The sequence below is a fragment of the Gasterosteus aculeatus genome, chromosome 5 (assembly GCF_964276395.1).
Source record: "Gasterosteus aculeatus chromosome 5, fGasAcu3.hap1.1, whole genome shotgun sequence".
Taxonomy (NCBI): Eukaryota; Metazoa; Chordata; class Actinopteri; order Perciformes; family Gasterosteidae; genus Gasterosteus; species Gasterosteus aculeatus.
The window spans coordinates 7,118,997-7,139,349 of record NC_135692.1 but is presented as its reverse complement, the minus strand read 5'-3'; the positions used below and the strand labels follow the sequence as shown (position 1 = coordinate 7,139,349).

The 20,353-nt window shown below is 47.3% G+C and overlaps 1 protein-coding gene across 1 annotated transcript; it reads right to left on the bottom strand.

The window, feature by feature from the left end:
* Positions 1–2,749: 2,749 nt before the first annotated feature.
* Positions 2,750–18,397, bottom strand: ubald1a (UBA-like domain containing 1a). Its single transcript, XM_040176686.2, has 3 exons — positions 17,777–18,397; positions 17,103–17,162; positions 2,750–4,988 (listed from the first exon to the last, which is right to left on the bottom strand). The coding sequence occupies exons 1-3, from the start codon at positions 17,882–17,884 to the stop codon at positions 4,668–4,670; spliced, it is 489 nt and encodes a 162-aa protein (XP_040032620.1). The 5' UTR covers positions 17,885–18,397; the 3' UTR covers positions 2,750–4,667.
* Between the last annotated feature and the right edge of the window lie 1,956 nt (positions 18,398–20,353).

Genomic DNA, 20,353 nt, shown 5'->3' with positions numbered 1-20,353 from the left:
TAAATGAGTACATGACAGAACCCTGATAAAACAGTCCTCTCGGACTCCTCACAGACGACTGCTTACATAAGTGTATTGATTTAATCTTTCACCATAAATGCCACGATACCTTCGGTGCACTGAGGTCAGCGCGTGTTTACCGGCTGTATTTTTACTGTCTGCAACAGACGATGCAGACGGTCCAGTGTGTCCATTAGGCAACATCTAGCACTGTGTTGCTTCCTCCCAGAGGACGCTTCCCTGGTGTTGACATACAGTTACTGAGGGGATTGCGTCATGCCTGGATCAGTGTGTTTGTGCTTTTTTCACTGCACCATTCAGGCTGATCAGATGCAAGGAGGGGGGGGGGGGGGTGTCAGGCACGATGCCAGCATGCAGGTCCAATGTGAAAAACGATGCAGCCGCAGCGACAAGCGAGAGAGGATGGATCCAGTTCTGCATCAGAGACACTACATCACTTTCCTCACAGACGTCTATCTGCACACGAGTGATGTTCACACGCACACCCGTGCTGTAAATCATCCGTCGCCACGGGAGCGTTGCGTAACGGAGCGTCTGTGAAAATCTCTGTGCAGCAGCAATCGGCTGTAAAAATGGAAAACTACACGAAAGCCGCACGGCACCTCGTTGTCGCGGCTCGGAACGCAGCACGACAAAGACGGATCACCAATAGTTCCTCCCCGCGGGGGGGCCACTCGTTTGTCTCAGGTGGATTGACCTGTCAACACACCTGCACTCACATCTGCTGGCATCGTCACCTGTTAAGGCCCCGCTGAGGAGCCAGATGGAGCGTTTGAACATGCGTGCATCGGCAACACGGTGACCAGCAGGCGAACACAACGTCCTGCAAGATGTGCACAATTCCTTCAGCCACGGAATATCTCAACATCTCGTACCTTTTGTCGGTTCATGGTGACGATGCATTTGCCGACCTTTCTGCCGGATGCACCACGAAAGCTATTCTCCTTCTTCTGCATCGCTATTCAAATCTTTACTTTAAGTGTGGAAGTTGTTAGCTGCATGTTTGCAAACACCCGCTTATAGGCGGTCTCTGTCTTTGCATCGTTTGTGTGCTCGCGGTGATGGTCTGATTCCCCGGAGGGATCATTAATGTTTCATCTGATCTAATCAAACTCCTGCTGTCGCCACAGAGTCAAGACGCCGGCACGGATCTGCAGGGCAGAGTTAACACAGAAGATCATGTTTTGAAGTAAAGCAGCGATAAGATCATACTGAGTCGTAGAAGTGTGTGTGTGTGAAGACGGGAGAATGGAAATATGCCATCGTGTCCGTTTGCCAGCTCATGGTTCACTTTAAGGGATTTCCAGATGCTTCGTGGAGTAGATGTGAAACACGGAGGGTTAACAGCCACATTCTCCTCCTCCTGCGCCTGCGATGTCCTGCAGTGTAACAACATGCTCATTCTCCTGTAAAACAGGTTTTATTATCCTGTGTCTTTTGAAAATCTCTTTTCCCCACATTCTCTCTGTGAGGCCGGGAAACGGTTACAGACGGACGGAAAGTGAGAACAAAAAGATCTCGTGCATGTCGGCGAAGGGGAAGTGAAATTGAGTGCAACCCTTTGATTCATAATGTTTTCACGAGGGCCGTCTGACCTGTTCAGACACACACACACACCCACCTATGGCCTCAGTGATGCTATGTTGACATGCACACACAGCAGACCATGTTACTTCCCAACATAACATGCCAAACATTAAACAACACACGTGTGTCTCTGTAACTTCCCCTGGTGGTTTCAGATTCAGAACACACACACAACTACCCCACTCCCAGTCTATGTGTAATGTGTTGTTTTAGTACTGCTGTGTGTGTGTGTGTGTGTGCGCCTGAGGTGGCTGCTAAGTCTGGTGCTAATGCGTCCAGCCAGGCAGCACTGATACAACAGTGAGCGCAAAGATAAAGTCGGCTTTGTGCCCGACTCAGCAGCTCGGCTGCAGAGGGGCTGAAATGGCACACAGCCATTGTTCCAGGGTCACTGCGGACACACACACCAATTGCCACACAGTTTAAGGTCAGTGAATAATTGCCACACTGTCTTTAGGAGACATTCATATAATTACTGGAAAACAAACGTTCAACGACGGATGGAGCTGCACTGTTTTTTGATGAATTGAAGTTAAAACAGCACAGACATATTATCACTATTTGGAAAGTTAAAACAAGGCAGCGCTGATCAAATCTAGCCATCTTCTAAATACATTTAAATATAGCCTTCTTAAGTGTCCTCTCCTTTGACTACAGAAAATACATAACGTTTAAATTAAGGCCAGGGGACCTGAAGCAGCGAGCCCATATGAACGCTGACCTGTGGAGGGAGACGATCGGTGAGGCTGCTTTGTGTCCAACGCCCAGAACAGCATCTACATCTACGACAGCACAGTAATTGTGCTTCTCGATTCTCCTTCATTTACGGCTTTTATCAACTGAACTGAGTTCTGCAAAATAACATCAACACAAAAGAAAGTGATCCCCACACACACACACACACACACACACACACACACACACACACACACACACACACAGACTTTGTACTCTATCTTGTTGACTGTATTCACTTGGCTGGCTGAGATGTAGCCAAGCGGGATATTATGATGTAGCCATCGTCCCACGGTCAATATTTAACAGTGTCCTGGTGTCTCCAGTTCTCACACACACACACACACACACACACACACACACACACACGATCAATCGACCGTAGAGCCAATATTCCCACACTGCATTTAGGTTGACATACAATATTTATTAAGGTTCACAAAAATGATAAGTTAATTATCAGGTAGTCCACAAATATTGTGGGAATGGTCTCATACAGTCATACAAGTGGGGAAACATACATGAGAATCCATTTAGGAACAGGCCCACCCAGAAACGCGTGATTTAACCAAATAAAGTATGAAGCATGAAAACTCGAACATCAGTTTAGTCTAAATAAAAAAAGGAAGTTGCTTGTTCATTGTTAATTACCAACTTGGTAGTTTCAATTGAAGAAAGGGCCCCTTGGCTATTCAAAATATCTCTTCTTACACTCTGTTGTATCCAAGGAAAAAAGAACCCAAACAGGACCAACTAATAGAGGGGCCGACCTAGTATTAAAAATATTGCCATACATCAGGTTCATTCCTAATTGTTGAAAAAGACCCTCTGCAGTAAAGTATCTAAAAGTGTCACCAAATAGCCCACCTGGGGCTTCCCCTCACACATTTGTTTCTCCCAACAAGACACTTATTTTCACTTTTCATTTTCTGTCCATTTTCATCCATCGAGAAACTGCTGATTTGACTTGTTTGCGTCTATATTAGCATCGAGAATGAGACCTCCCACCCACCCCCAATAAACATGTCTCGGCCTCATGTATGTTTTCTACAAAAGAAGCTATGAACACATCATGCGGAGTGACAAAGATGGAGTAGTCATGTTTTTTTTCTTTTAAACCTACAGCATTTTAGATGCTTTTGATTCACTTGTCAAAAAAAGCAAAAGGTCAACCTGAAGTCCCGCCCATTTTCAAAGCCCCGCCCATAACCTTTCAACAAAAACAGAACAATTAGCATTACAAACAATATCATACAAACCATGATTGCTCTTTTTTTCTTGTGATAACCCGAATATAAAAAAAGTGTACAGTGGATTTGTTGTCGGAGTCCAGGTTTAAAACTGTATCAGGAAGCCGTTGCTGCTAAGACCAGTGAGCGTAAACCAGAGTGGCTGCTGCCTTTAAGAAAAACAAAAAGAACTTTTAAAAACATGTCCTGTGGCAGCAACAGTTGGTTTTAGAAGAATCCCTGATAGGCTGAAAGAAGTCAGGTGACCACCAGGTGAGGTAAGAAAAGTCCCAACCGTGACGATGGGAATGACGGTATAGAGGCGTTTCCTCTAAACACGAATGTGTGGGTGTTTGGGTCTGCATGTGTGTGTGTATGTGTATATATATACACACACATACATGCATATGTATGTATATATATGCATATGTATGTATATATATGCATACTAACGCACATATATATATATAAAATGTATGCATGTTTTATTACAAACTAATCACCCGCTCACATGCGCGCGCACTCACTGAAGTGCGTGTTGATTTCGGAGTCGAGTCTCAAACACGTTGCAGGTTCCTTTCTCCTCATGCAGAACAGACAGTTGCAGAAACACAGAACACCAGTGGCAAAAAACACTGGGGGGGGGTGGGGAGGGGGGGCGTAACTAAACAGAAAAATAAAATTAAGTTTGCTGCCTTGAATGTCCTTGAACATCACAGAATCCTTGGGCGTGACAAATGATTTTTTTTTCATTTTTGTTCCTGTTATTTTTCAATAATATGTTCTTATCTATGCATTGACTTAGGAAAAGCTAACAAATATTTCAGTTGCTCTCTTATTACTATGTGTGTGCGTATCTTTTCTTTAATATATATTTGTATCAACATTTGCATTGGTTTTCTCCTCTTCTTAATCCGTCCTCATTGAGTTTTCTTGGTTTACGTAGTTTCCATCTTTTAGAAATCCATCCTTCTTTTGGGGGAAAAAAAGACCAAAACCCCTTCTAACCCATCATCATCATCATCATCTCCCACCCTAAGCCCCCGCCCCTCCCTCGGGGGGGTTGGAGGGGCCGTCTAGTCCCGTGCTGCCCCTTCATCTCTCGGCCTCCATCGCTACGCTAGCCTTTTGCTCGGCGCCTGCGTGGGGGTTCACGCCCATTGGCCACACGGGGCAGGGCTGCGTGGGGGGCTGCCCGTGAGTCCAGAGTCCCTGTGGAGGTTGCGGCACGTTAGGTAGGTTCGGTGAGACCCCCCAGCCGCAGACCTGGGGGGGCGGGGGGGAGGTGGCCATGGAGGCGGCCATGGGACTTCCGCCGCCGCCGTTGAAGCTCTCGGACGCCCTCAGCCTGGAGAACATGGTCAACGCGTCGGGGAAGTTGGGGGGCGTCGCTGGTGTGTTGGCTGGGGTGCACATCTGGGAGGGACGAGGAGGGAGAGTGATTGTTATTATTACACTCTTCACTTCTACAATCACCCACTTGGGCTGAAGAGATTAAATCAACCGACCGACAGGAAATGTGTAGTTTAGACAAGTGATTAAACAAAAGTAGTCTTTCAAGGTTCACCGGACACATATTTTAACACTGGCTAGTTTTCTTGGGCATCTATGAAAATATCTTGAATATCTTTGGGTTTTGGACTGTCAATCGGCCCAAAACAAGCAAGAAGATGAAGGGTGAGACTCTGGTAAACTAACCCACAACTTCCCCGTGTGATCAATCCACAGATTAGTTAATAATGAGAATAATAATTAGTTGGGAGAATGATTTTCTACAGCCAACATGTCTGCTTTCGGCTGTGTGTTTTAGTGAACTGTAGTTCGTATCAGTTGAGACATTTTGAGGGAACTTTTGCTCTTTTACAGCAGAATAACACCCAAACAGCGCTGAAACGGCAGGTTATCTTCAAAGAAACAATGTGCCACAGGCCACAAACTATTAGTTCAACAATATACATATCATGGGATAAAGGGAGTTTGGAGCAGTGTTTAAGAAGCAGATTTCACTTTAAAAGGAACATAAAAGTTCTGTTCAACAGGCTGGGAATTTAGGGGAATCCCAGCTACTCTGCTTCCCCAGCAGACAACGCGAGTCTTTGTTTACGTCCACTTCCTGTTCCAAATGTTATATGAAATTCAATCTGATTCAACCGACCAGATAAAGAACGCGCACATATGTGCCAAAAACAACACTGCGCTTAGAAGACCATGTGAATAACATGTTTGGCTGCTCAGAAATAGTAAGACTTCGTGCTCCTCCTTTGAAAAACAACTGCATGGCTGCTTCCTTCATGTCCCGGTCCGCTTGTCACCAGGAAAACAACAACCTGCTGTTTTCACGTTTCCACGTATCAACCAGGAGGCTTGTCGTCTGAAAAGAATCGCCCGGGCTGAGAGGTTAACAGGGGAGGCTCTACAGGACTGTGACCCCAAATCAGCAGGCAGCAACGGTTCAGGTACAAGAACCGGAATGACAGAATCCCACCTCGAACCGGATTGATTATCCATCTATCGTGCCGTCTGCCTGCCCAAACCTACACGTCATGTCAGGATAAATACGAGATACTTTCAGGGGGCGGGGGAGGGTTGGGGGAGGAGAGGGGGCATTTCCTGGAAGTGGGAGTCAAGTAAGCGGGCAACAGCAGCTGCAGTACACGAGTACTGGACCAAAAATATGTCCACATGCTGCAAGGGGCAAAAGTAAAACTACAGTTTCCCGACCGACGAGCGGGACTCATTTCCACGGCTCCCTTTTGGTACCGGGCTCTGTTCTGTTTTCCACTGTGTATTGTTGGTGTAATTGGTCACGGCTGTCACTTTTTAAATATGTTCTCCAGCGAATAGGGAAATGATTTAGGGCGGCACGGCCATCTGACCATGTGGGTTTGTGGCAGCATCTCCGCTGAGCTCTGTGACGATCCTCTCGGACCGACCGGAGGTTCTGCCGTGTCTCAACTTCATCTCACTCGCCACCCAGACTGGGTGGTACTGAAAAAAAGTAACAGGTATCATCTACAACTCCGGCCCCAAAAGCAGCCTGGATGAGTAGGGGCGTGGCCGCGGGTAGGAAAGGCAGCACGATGTACCCTTTGGGCTCCGGATGCTCGGATTGTGAAACGCAGCCCGAGTAGAACACAACAGCGTGCAGGAACACCACCCCTTCCTTGAGGGGGTGTAATCGGACCGCCGTGTCCCCTAAAAGTGCTGCGGCGTGCGATCAGCCCTCCGCTTACAGTGCGGAGCCGGGCCGAGTAGGGGCTCCTCGGGGCGGCACGCGGTCGTGAAAGCGGAGCGCGCCGCTCCGCATGGCGACAGGAAACGCCAGGCTCGTGTTTCCGAGGCGGCTTCCTGCGGTGAAGAGGCGCTCTGCGGCTGAGGTGACCTCCGTGACTCGCTCGGTTCTTGGCGAGCGGCGTTTGGGTTTCCTAAACCTGACGACCAGCTAAGGGCAGAAAAACGTAGACAAGCTGCACCGAATAGCCGGTATGAATTTACGCCTGCGGCCCATTTCACTTTCTTTTTTGGGCTCTTGCTTCACAGTCATCGGTGACTCAAACAGGAAGGATGTGACGCGGACCACAAAGCAAACTTTGAACACCGTGTATCTCCTCTCACACTCCTAGTTATTAAATAACACAACACGCCTCCAAGTGTCTGCAAGCAGTGTGTGTGTGTGTGCGTGCTTAGGGGACCTTGGACAGAGTCACAGACGGTATCAAAGGGGACCTGAAGAGGATCTGGTCCAAAGAAAACACTGTCTGGGTTTGGATCTCAGCGCTTTTCGGACACCAGGTCTGATAAACTGACCTCACACCTCCCAGCGTGCATCTAACGATGATCCACGTTTGCAAAGAAACACTTACACAAATACGGAAAATGTCCTCTGCCGCTTTTTAAAATCAAAGCATGTGACCCGGGTGTTGCGTTATAAGTAAAATCCTCTTGTGGTTTCCTGCACAGAGACTAAAGCCAAGTTTGTGTGTATTGAGACCAGTTGCAGATCAACTGAGGTGCTGGGACCAGAGCATAGAGAGAGAAGTGGACATAATGTGCGAGGCGTGGCCCTTGGTTTTCTATGAAAGTTGCTTAACGGTTCCTGAAGCAAAATAAATCGACTTCCTGGTAAAAGATTAAAATAAAGCCGGATGTTCTTCTGATTTTCCACGTTCATGGGGCCCACTGGTGTGGCAAAATAACTGTGGATTCAGATGAAGGGACATTTTCCTGGGTGCTTGTTACTTATTACCTAAAATATTTTGGATCTGATTTACCTGCATTCACAATCATTCCCACACAATAGTCCCTCAGTCCCTTCAGGGACCCTATTATCATGTCAAGGACCCAGAAAGAGTCATTTCCTTGGTTCGCCCACTACTTAAAATTGGCTCCAAAGCCTAGCGCAATGTTTACGTGTGCACATAAACATGTGTGTGAACAGAAGGTGTAACGCTGTGTCACGAGTAGCTCACTTAAAGGAAGCAGGTGGAGCAGGAAGCAGGTGGAGCAGGAAGCAGGTGGAGGTTCCATGTGCTGTCTACATGAAATAAGTAATACGTTTCACTTTATGTTCAACTGGCCTTTTAACTAACTTAAGATACTCAGTAATAGAAGTATGGATGATGTACAATGAGTGAGTGCTGTCGGGTATGAGACATTAGAATTAGTCACAAATAGTGCAAGTGATAAAAAATAATCAAACCGTCTTTTGTTATAAATTGAACTAATCTTATGTCTTTCTAATTTGTAATAAAACATGACAACATAATAAAAAATGAAATGTTGCATGAAATCAAGTCTGACTCAGAAACAATAAAAAACGATTAAGGCAAATAATAAGCCGGCGAGATTACAAGGAGTTTGACTCAGCTTCGCTCGCCACACTCAATTACATTTGCGCAACATCGGCTAAATATACAGTGATTGGGCAAGAAAAACTACTGTTTATTCTGAGGATTCGTGCAATTCAGTAGAACGCCAGAGGTCTGCTGAGGGGAACTTGTGTTTAAATAAAGGGCACCGTGACACACTAGATTGTTTCCAAAATACTCGGGAGTTGTAATCTGAGAAGAGTCGGCTGGGTAACAGAAACAAACGGCTGTGGATAATTAAAGATCCTGCGTGATCATCTTAGAGAAAAAGAAGTTGTGCAAATGTAGCGCCATGTGGTTCCCGCAGAAAGAAATCTACGTTCCGAGACGGGCAGGCGTTTATTGAGCACCTTCTGAATGACGGACACAGAGGAGTGTGTGGGTGTAGTAGCGTTTTATCCACGACATGGAGACAGATGGAGAGACCGGTGGGAGTAAAAGACAGTGAGAGCAAGTCAAAAGAGAGCCAGCTGAGAGGCATTGCCATGGCGACTGTTGTTATGAGGAAGGAGTGAAGATGTACTAGCTCTGTGGTCACATGGGGCCTGCAGCGAGGCGCCACAAACCTCCAACACTCCTCCGTTTGTGTACATACGTGTGCGTTTATACACAAACACAGATGAGCTGGTGTTATTAAGTCTAACCGACTACATTCCTCAGAAACATTAAGTGCAGACCAAAAAAAGAAAAAACGTACTCTTTCATCCGCTTGCATACCTGTGCAGAGGCTCCGGTTACGTCCCGTGACCTTGACCGACCCCCTCTCCCCCGTGTAGCGTTTACCTCGGTGCTCCTCCACCACGCGCACGTCCCGACTCGCCTTCATCCGTCAGGATGTTTCGCCCCCTCGTTCAGAGGAATTCATAGACATGCTTTTGTTTTCCTTTTTAAAACTTCACGATGTTGAAAAGCCCAAATTGGTCCACCACACCTCAATATCATTCGTTCTCTCACTGAAGAGAGACGTGTGACACCGGAGGATGGCGGTGAAGAACTCGGTGGTCAGTGTGGCGCACGCATGTTGTACGACGTCTCTCCACCACGGAACTGACGGCACGCAACTCCACCCGTGTTTTGTCATTTTCTGTAATTTGAGAAAACTACCATATGTGGAGTTTGGGTCTTGCTCAAAAAAAAAAAACGTCCGTCCGCCGGCAAAACTGCAAAAACAAAGCCGGAGTCTGTGGATTGACGGCTCGGCGGCTGTGGCCGAGACGCCGGGCGCCCGTCTTCAGTCTGGCGAACCGATTTATTGGATTTGATTAGAGGCGGATTTGGGAGAAGCCGGAGCCACAGCTCCACAACGCATTCTACTTGCTCTATGACATGCGATCACCATCGCCTCGGAGGTCTCCCTCGCTTCTCCTCCGCTGGTGTCGTCGGAAAACAGACCTCGAAGAGGCACTTAGTCCAACCGTTCCGCTGACACCGAGGCTATTCATTTACGGGCAGCTGTTACAGTGCTGAAGAGGAAGACCACATCTGATCAGAGCAGCTCGAAGCGGACGGCCGATACAAACTATGAACGCACCTTTTAACTGCCGTTAAGTGCGTTTGAGTATGCCGGGGTTTCACCTGCCATCACGTCTGGGCCGGTCTTCCTGGGCGCATTCGTGTCACGCGTGTTCTAAAAGCATTCTGAGGTATTCGCTCCTTTTGTTTGGTGTCTTTGGGCGAGTGAGAACAATATCATTGGAACCTGGCAACACCAACGACGCAGGTCTCTGTCCTCTGGTGTCCAGCGCAGCGTTTCTGTCCATCGCACGGGTTTTTTGTAGCAACACGCTTCCAAAACAACAGATGACGGTTAAACGGTTTCCGACTTATGAGTGCACGAGGTATTCGATTACTTGACATTCAAGGCACATACTTATTAACTGGGCTCAATGGACCACAAACAAAGGTTTTCCATTCATCAATAGCACAATAGGCCTGTGACTAGAATCTGATGATAGGGTTGTGGTGTAAACGGACGGGCACGCCGGCTTATTGTCAAAGGTTGGATAGAGGAGAGGAGGCCCTGCTGGATTAACTACAGGATTCGGCCTGCATGTTAAATGCTTAAGCAGGGAGTGTTTTATGGCGAGGAGCCCGGCGCTGCTTCTTTGGAGCTGCAGCCCGGCAGTTTGACCCCAACGCGGCCGTGGTGGACTCAACAACGAGGTCATTTATTAGATATGAATGAGGACGGATTGATCTCATTTCTACGGTTCACAAATCAAATTCTATTGTTTTTGAAATAGTACTCCCATTTTTATTTGAGACTATTTTTAAACAACCGGAAATTAAGTTAAATAAACTCAGAGCCACGTGAGCCTGCATGGGCCGGCTTTGCACCAGTACATCAGTGTATTGATGGTACCTCTCTGTCGATTCGCCGCTATGAACGACCCCTTTTCATGATCCATGGAGTCACTAAAACAACGTAGTAACATCACAGCCAACCGGACAAGCGACTGCCTGCGCATCGGATTTTATTATCCCACCGCGTAGCTCCCGGGAGGAGACAGTCAGGTTTTTATGGGAGCGGCTGGGTGTCAGAACGAAACCGTCCTCTCCCAAACTAAATAAAGGAGGTTGACGGGTCCTGCAGAACGTTTGTGTACGCCCTGCTCCCCCCCCCAACTGCTCCAACCTCACCCACCTCCCAGCAGCTGAGCTGAGCCATGAATATTATGAAGGAACAGGGACCTGGTTAATCATTGGCCAAGCTGCGCTCTGTTTTCTGAATGCATTATCACGCTGTGCTGTAGGAAAGAGAATGGTGGAAAAGGACGCAAAGCGTCACTGGACAGAAGACGAGAGCGAGCGGGGACGGAGCTGCACAGCTCACAGCAACGGCTGATAAAAGGGCTTCTGTGGCCCACAAACAGGAGTTGATCGGCCAAACACCTACCGGGCCAAAGGTCATCCATCGTGAGGTAGAACAAAACACAACTACTATGTAAACACAAGAGATATGCATGTAGACTGTGGATCCACTCAACTTCCTCTTCCTATACACATGCCAGCCATACTTCAGCTGCTACTTTCAATCTGCTACGCACAGCACGTGTGGATCTGATTTGAAAGCTCAAAGTTTTAATGTAGGCGTTGAGGAGGGTCAAGAGAGTGAAGGATCACATAGGGACGGGTGAGGAGTCAAGGGTCGCCAATGTGAGTCGGGAGAGCAGGAAAAGGCCGAGGCGGAGGGGGGGACGGGGGGAACAAAAGGACGAGGTAGTAACTGAGCCCGGCTAGCAGTGCTACCGCTAACCTGAGAAAAGAGGCCAGGAAGACGCAATGTTACAACACTCCCTTAATGCACAGACAGTGTGTGTGTGTGTGTGTGTGTACTCAGTGACTGCAAGAAACTGTGGAACTCAATCCAACTCCAAAACTCAAAACACATCTGGTCCTCGCAACGGTCCCACTTGGATTCCCATTCCCAGAGTCCCTTGAGCCAAAGTTCCTGTGTGTGTGTGTGTATGTGTGGTTAGGGTTCTGGGAAGCCGTATTCTCGGAAACATGCAGAGCAACACGCTGCGACATGCAGCGCGCAGGCCGAGCCTCTTTCAGATGTGGGTAACCGCTTGGCGCGGCTGGAGGACGCACGGGCACGGCTGAGGCCGAGGCGGCACCAGAGTATTTACAAACCCTGACGGTCCGGTGTACAGCGCCGAGATAAATGCAGACGTTGGCCTTGTACGACGCTGGACTGACGCCAAAGTGCGGTCTACGTCACGGTGCAATGGGCAGCCGAGCTCGGAAAGATGCCGTCCCGAGTGCTTTGGGTTCGGTCTTCAAATCTTAAAAAGTAGTTTTTGGCCACATGATTTCACTGCCAGTCTGCCGCCACCACCCGCCCACCACCACCACCACCACCACCCGCCCACCATCTCTGTGCAGCACACTGGTGTGTCGTTGGCCTCACCACCCACTATGAGTGGTGTAACATTAGCAGGTAAGAAGCGATCGGTGTGCGTTTTTGGTCTCCTGGTGCACAAACTCAGGGGGACACTAAGGCGTCGCGGGGGGGAAGAGGGGGGTTTGCATTGTGGCCTAATTCATTGGTGACTAGTCGAAGTTGGCAATTATTGAGAAGACGATGTACGGCGCGACCCGAGACGTGCCTAAGCCTTTCGTTTTAATTGCCTCGGATTAAGGGCGTTAGCTCTGACGTTAGCCACCACTTTGGCTCAGGCTCTCGAGGTGGGCCAGCTGCCCCGTCCCGTCCCGCCAGCGGGCCAATACCCACTCGAATATGAAAACACTGCCTTTCACCTTGTTCTGCACTCAATGACCTTCTGTAAGCAGTGGCAGCGGGACAGAGAGCACCGTTGTTGTGGCTGAGACACAAAGCAGCACTTTGTTATAGAACCTTCAACCTAAATTAAACCTGAAAAAGCCTATTTCACCTTAAGTACCGGCCAAACCCGCTTCCTCACTGCTCCTTCTTGATTCCCCTCCCTTCCCCTGCTATTTGGAACCCAATTGAAGTGTCCTTTACATGCTTTTGTTAGCCTCCCTCCTTCTCCTGTAGTGTGGTGATAAATAAATAGAGGCCAGACAGAGAAAAGATGTGTTGTCACATCATGATTTGTGGAGGTAATTATACCTCTGCTCTCATGCACCACACACTTTAAACATCTGTGAGATCTTACATGGATGACAACGGCGAGGATTTTGAAGAAAGAAAAAAAAACTTGTTTTAAAGCCACACCCGGACTCCAAAACCAAATGTTTGTAGTTACCAGAAACACCCCCTCAAACACACACACACACACACACACACACACACACACACACACACACACACACACACACACACACACACACACACACACACACACACACACACACACACACACACACACACACACACCTTTCTTCTACTGGGTGTTTATATTGCCAGGAAACAGTGTTTAGTGTCCATCACTATTGTGCTACATCGCCCAGCAAGTTGCTGAACGTTGACCTTCATGAAGTCACTGTTTGATTCACCTTGAGCGTCCAGTGACAAACGGCAATTACAGGGGAGAATGAGAAGAAGCGGATTGTTGAAACGCGGAGGGGTTTGTGGTCATTGTGTCGAGGCTCGCCGTATGTAGGCCAGGCTGCTCAGTGGGAGGAGGAAGCTTTAAGTATTTAAATGGATGCAGTTTAAGATTACCTACTGCTTCGGTTTAGCTAATATGCTTATTTAAGTATAAAAATAATAGAAATCCACAGCAGCTATTTTTTGGTTTAATGGAATTTTTGCGAGACATTACCAAGAGAAGAAAAGGAAACGGGAGCAACGATCAAAACTACACGTGTTCTTCTCTAAACCCAAATGAAAACAGGGAGAACATGAGGCTGTTTAAAAGTGCAGACATGATTCAAGAAGAGGACAATGTAATATAGAGGAGATTGCTTTCAGTACCGTGACCTACTATATATATATATATATATATATATATATATATATATATATTATATATATATAAAAAACTGTAGCGGAAATCACACGCATGTGAAGCAAGCTTTGTGGCTCAGTACGGCCGTCCCCCCGCTCAGTCACATGACGGGGGTCTCGTGTTTCCTGACGGCAGCGGAAGCCGTCAAGCGAGGCGACTCCGGTGTGGTCACATGAGGATTAATTCACTTTATTGTGGCTGTATGTGGCCGGGGGGATTTGTGGGGGGAGATCTTAATCATGGAAACACTGATATTAGTGTCATGAATTAGTGTTTGCGTTTTTTCCTTCAACATTCAGAGACACAGTGAACACACAGACAGACGTAACTCTGTGCATACCTGCTCATTAAAAAAACATGGTGGCTGAGAAAATATTTCCACAAGTCGCTCATGTGTGTTCCAAGGAAATCCTTCTCTCGCACACCAGGAACCAGTTTAGAACAAAAGACCAATGGTTTAAATAAATGTGGAGTTTTTCTGGCTTCTTTACTCCTCGTGACAGTGAACTAAATATCTTTTATCTTAAGCTTTGGAAAACACTGATTGAAGTTCACCATTTTACCGCTGATGAAAATCTGAATACAATAAAATAAAATGTTAAACGTTAGTTGCACCTCTTCTCTATGTTTGTATTCTGCAAAGAGCGGAAAATATGGAAGAGCTGTCAACACGACGACGCCTGAACCGGAGGCTCGTTGTGTAATTCGGAAAATGTCCCGACAGAGCTAACAATGTTTACCTCAGGGGGACCGGGAGGTTAGGTGCTACGTTTCCGTGACAACCCCATCGCTCGGATAACAACACACACACAGCGGATAGATATTACTCCACAAAACGATTCTTCTTCCTCTTCCTACAGAGCTAATTGTTGCTTGCTGTTATGTCAATAGTAAAATGAATGAAAAGGCAAGTATACAAGAATATACGCATAATATTTGCCATGAGAGATTAGCCCCTAAAAGGCAAACCGCTTCTCTGAGGCTGGTAACTTGTTTGAGAGTGATCAATGATCAAGAATACAATTCTCCAACAGGAAACATAGGGAGCTCATCGCAATCTAAAGCCTTCTGTTTTGTATCTGTAAGCAGGAACAGACAGAAGAGTACAAGCACGGAGGCCAGGAGGAGTGAGTGTGCGCCCCACAGAAAGGGAGAGCTGTGGCTTCGGGTTATGCCGGGACACTCCGCTGTGAAGGGGTCCATTTTGGGACCGGTGAGAGCGTTGCGTCCTCCAGGAATGTGTTGTGGTTGCACCGTTTGTGTAGGCGGGGTGTGTGTGTGTGTGTGTGTGTGTGTGTGTGTGTGTGTGTGTGTGTATAGAGGAGGAAACTGGGAGTGGACGGGGAGGGATTGCACAAAAAAAAAGGAAATAAAAGACAGACGTGAGTTGGATGAAACTTTGGTGTCGATCACGTGACGGACGGCAAAAGGAAGCTTCATTCCCGGGGCTCTCACTGACGTACTTTATATACACCGATGAAGACGACAACAAACAGGAGTATTTCCTGCATGTCGGTGCAGAGATTGTAGCTCGCTTAGATGCATGTGACAAAGCACAGGCGCTCCCTCGGACTCTGCCTCTAAAAGGAAACAATGAGCGGAGCTTTATCTAAATCCTCCGCCCTGCACAGTATTATACAAGAGGCCCGCTCGCCTCCCTATTTGATACACAATGTCAATCTCTGATATAAAAGACACCACGGCTGGATTTGCCAACAAAAACGTAAACAAAACCAGACTGGACGTGTCTTACCGCCATCCTACTGACAAACCACAGACAGTGTTGAGAGAACGCCATTAAGACAACAGTGCTTTTGTATCAGAGTTTGTTTATCTCCCATGATGCCACAGTTGGACAGAAAAGGGAGGGGAACTAAGTGACCTACATGACGTCATAACCTGCAATGCTGCCAAGAAATGCGGCTACGGGCTGCTTGTTAGTGGCTACTGGTGTGGAGGGGGGGGGGCATTGTATGCGTGTGCGACAGAAATGTAACTTCATGTTGTCCATTCAGATAAAAAAAGGAGAGCCAGCACAATGTGGATCAGATGCCACCGGACACTGTGGCCCAATAAGCTGCAGGACGGTTGGACACGCTGCCCTGCTGTAGTACTGTCATGACTCACACACATCCAGCAACACACCCTCTATGTGTGTGTGCACAAAACACAAATGCATGCATGCAAGTACAGCGGGCGTGCACATGCGCGGTCGTTTGTGCAGAAAAAAAGGGAAACGAGAACGCGGGATTGCGCAAGAACGCGTCTGTAACAATAACAGCAGAGGCACCCGTAGGTGCTCTGCTTTCTGACTCTGCAGCAGTCGAGCTCAGCCCCATTCTGCACAGTGGAGCAGGACAGCTGTTGGCGGATGGTTTACTCTCTGAATTAAAAAGGGAGACATTTCGTGAGCTAAATGGAGGCCAGATATGCTCCAGAAGGATCGGCTTCCCTCGTTGTAATAAAAGCTGTAAGAGTGATGCAGCTCTCGCAAGGCTTTATATCTACATAATGCAAGAGAAGGTTTGAGCGCAAAGGGAAAATATTTGTGTCCCCCAAACCAAATCATTCCCACACATCTCTCTGTCGGGCCCTCCAGCAGGCAGCTGCTGCCTTGCATGCAGCTGCAAACAAAGACATGCGTGCTGCTGCTAAAGCGTGTCATAATGTTCGACCCCAGTGAGCGAGTGTGCGTATGCGGATGTCTTACACACCAGACGCCTTCCCAGTCCTTTCAACACGTTTACCCCTAACCCTAAAAATCAGGGCAAACGGACTAATACACCCCCCCCACCCCCAAGGCTAATGCAATTTCACCAGGATCTATTTGTGAGACGCAGCTGTCCTTCCTAGAAGAGCTAATTTTTTTTCTGCTTTTCCCAGAAACTGAGGGGCCTTTCCTTCCTTTATGCACGTCAGTCGAAAACAATGAAGGCTTATGGATTTCATACATCAACATCTGCCCTCCCATTCTGTCTTGCATACACAATGAAGTGGTGGCTGCTTCATGCACGCCAGTGAGTGTTTATTTCTGGAAGCTCACAACATGGCCGACATGTGCTTTGTTATTGTTAGCACCGCATCATCCCGCTTGGCCTATGAGGGCCGTTTATCCTCACCCATCCCACCCAGAACCTTAAAGATGTACGCGCTCCAATTTACGGGTTACAGTTACATAAACAGGACAACAAAGAGCAGTGATCGCCATCCTCCCAAACACTCACCATTTGATGATGATGGCCATATGGAATATTTGTTTCTTGGAAAAAGGCACTGAGGGCAGTCTACAACGAAACACACAGAACATCAGTGACATCGTATGCTTTTCTCTTACAGATCAATGCAAAACATATATAGTTCTGGGTTGACATGCAGTTTTTAAATAAATAACAACAATCCAGAGCGCGTGCTGTTACTAACGTTAGCTGGAGCCGTGTTCGCTTCAGCCGCAGACTAAACAACCCCGCGGGCCGGTCGACACCGCGCAACGGTCACGCGCGTTGCGTAACACCGGCCTCGCCTGAACACCGCTGTCACGTGTCGGATTATTAAGTATTTAATCTGGAGTCAAATCGGATGTGCTTAAATCGGCCCGCCGCGGCACATACACTTTATATACGGCCAAAAGTTGTAGCCGTGGAGCCGGCCGGCTTCTGTCCGGCTGACTGTTGAGTTAAAAAAAAAAAAAAAACGAGGACACGTTGCGAACACTGACGCTTTGTTTTGCACGTCGAGAGCCCCGGGAAGCGGCGACGGGCAGCCGGGGCGAAGCTCCGCTGTCAACCCGTGTCCGGTCGGACATAAACATTAGCATCGCGGCTACCGGGCTCCCGCAGACGCTGACGTATGTTATTGTTCCGTTCCTCTTTTCGTTGTTGTTTTTTTGTTTTTGTTTTACCTCGAACTGCCAATGCGCCGCTTGCAGGAGCTGCTTCGCTTGGTCCGCCGCGCAACCGGCCGTCAGGACGAACTGGTTAATCATGACTTGATGTTTGAGTTCATCCATTTTTTTTTTTTTTAACGACGAAGCCCGTGTCCTACTTCGCGGCGTCCGGCTTTTACGAAACAGACTTTCCGACCTCGTTCCTCTCGTCTTCCTTCACTCTGGTCGTGTTCCGTCTCTCCGCCTCAGTCGTCCACCATTACAGCCGCTCGAGCAAACACAAATATTTACTGTAGGAGCGGTTGGACTCGTTGGTCCCGTCGCGTGATTGACAGGACGCCGCGGCCAATCAAATGCGAGCACCGCCGAGTGGGCGTTTGTAATGCCGCAAGACGTAGGGTGTCGGGATCCGCGTGCGATTAACGGATGCGGAGTTTGTTTAGTGCTTCGGATGTACGTGAACGGAAAGGAGTTGATCGCGTTGGTTACATTTAACATTTCGGGAACGTGTGAGGCGATTATATTACCGCAGGAGAGGGATAGACCCCCCTCCCCCCCGCGAGTAGTCTCGGGTCTGTGGTTTGTTTTGGACTACAACTCCCACGAGCACCCGCTTTGTTTGTAAAACTCGCAGAGGGCCGGCTTTTGTGAATGACGGTCGCTCTCGTCCAATTCCCGGGCGCGCTGCGTGTCACCATCTGGCCAAATATGGTAAACGAGTCCACGAGCCCCAATGGCGTCGCGCGGAGTCTGAGGACAGTCACGGCCGCTCGCCGTCGTGTATTACAACACTGTCGCATCGCCGTCGTCCTTTGTGTCATAATCACAGGAGGCCTTTCACTCGCTTCGCTCTGCGCGTGCGCACCGGCGCTGCAGCGGGTGAGGCTGTTTTTTTAAACGGGATCACTTTGATTTCCGATTTGATCGCACGCTAGAATACATTGTTGAAATGATGGAGAATTCAGTATTTTGTCTTTCAAAAATAGGGCGAGTTAGAGAGTCAGCGTATTTTCTGCTAAAAAAGAAGAGAGATGTGAATTATGCCGTTTGTGGTCACGAGAAAGATGAACGAACAATATAGCACTTTAGCGTAGAATTATGCAATTTACACTCACGTGGCTCATTTTAATTGACAGTTTATTACAAACAAAATCCCGTGGTTTTCCATCTACACGTGCAGGTTGTGTGTAAAATGAGTTATCTGATATCAACACACACCGCGTAGGATTGTGGGTAACTGCGAACTGTAAACACTATCTTACTATGTTGTGGTATGGAGGACAATATTTTAAAACGCGCCATCTGCTGGTAGAAGGAGGCAACTGAAAAAAACAATGAAAAGTTGGGGCTCATCGACTATCCACTAACTTTTTTACAGACTGGTTGGTTTCCCAGTTAAGCTCTTGTGTGTCTGTTGACGGGTCGGCACTGGTTAACAATACACAGTTCTTACCAATTTACCGCTTTTTGTAACCCAGATACAAACTGTAAAAAACACTCTATAGTCTGTTGCTCATTTGTATGTAACATTATCTTTAAGAACACAAATAAGGGAATAGTATCCATCTTCAGATCTCATAGAAAGGAAGCAAAAAACTGTATTTAGTATCAAACTATTCCTTAAGGTATAATTCAACTCAAAATAATGTTAAGTTTCTCTCGTTTATTTTTGGGTGTCAAAATAGAATTACGTTCAATGTAAATTCTATTACTGTAAAACAAGAGCAAAGATCACACAAAATGTGGCAATAAAATAAATAAAAGGGAAGAGTATTCAGGACCTGAAAGCAGTGTATACATTAGGTCAGTGAACAGTTTTCTTTTTTGGGGTATCTTGTGTTCATCGGTTAGTCTGCTACAATTCTCCGAAAAAGTGTATTTGTGAGTTGAAACCACAGGAATTGCATGCAATTAAAACCCACCCAAAGCTTAACAGTGCTATTAAAAATAGATACATAGCCTATAGTATTTAGCAAACATCCTTCATCTCATCAGAGGTATTGTGGCCTTACTATGTGCTCAGTTGCAGCTCATGATGCACAGCAGGAAGCCCGGCAACAATGAGAACAGCTGTCCAAACATTTGGCCGCCTCACCGGCAAGCCCTTTGTCCAGAACCTCAACAAACATGGAGACATTTAAAAAAAAAAAAAAAAAAGCCTCCTTGAGAGGTAACATCAGCTGGCACGAAGAATCCAGCTCCTTTAAGTTCTCCAGCATGGCCCATCGAGGCTCGGTGCCACAGCCTCTGCACTCCGAACCTAACGTGGCAGACGTGTTGAGAAAATCAGTTCTGGGGAAGAGGAGTGATGGTATTCAGTGAATACAGTAGAAGGCATCATCAGACATGAAGAGAAAGAGGCATCGTTATCATCATCATGGGCCACGACGCATGAACAATTGACCAGTGGCTACGATGGATGTCATTGGAGGAGGTTGTCTTGTTGGTGTTTTGGAGGCAAATCATTTTTTAACCATGGAAGAGTGTGTTAGGATCTTCTGATGGTCACTAGTAGTAAAGATCGTTACATTACTTTCATTTTTGAGTATGTAAGGTGGACTTTCACTAAACGGAAGTGTCTTTTGTTCATGT

What these genes read in the sequence shown, in the direction of transcription:
- ubald1a (XM_040176686.2), bottom strand. Translation starts at nt 17,884, where the DNA reads ATGGATGAACTCAAACATCAAGTCATGATTAACCAGTTCGTCCTGACG. An exon ending in CGGCGCATTGGCAGTTCGAG is followed by an intron (nt 17,163 to 17,776) that starts GTAAAACAAAAA and finishes GTTTCGTTGTAG; the next exon opens with ACTGCCCTCAGTGCCTTTTT. An exon ending in ATGGCCATCATCATCAAATG is followed by an intron (nt 4,989 to 17,102) that starts GTGAGTGTTTGG and finishes CGTCCCTCCCAG; the next exon opens with ATGTGCACCCCAGCCAACAC.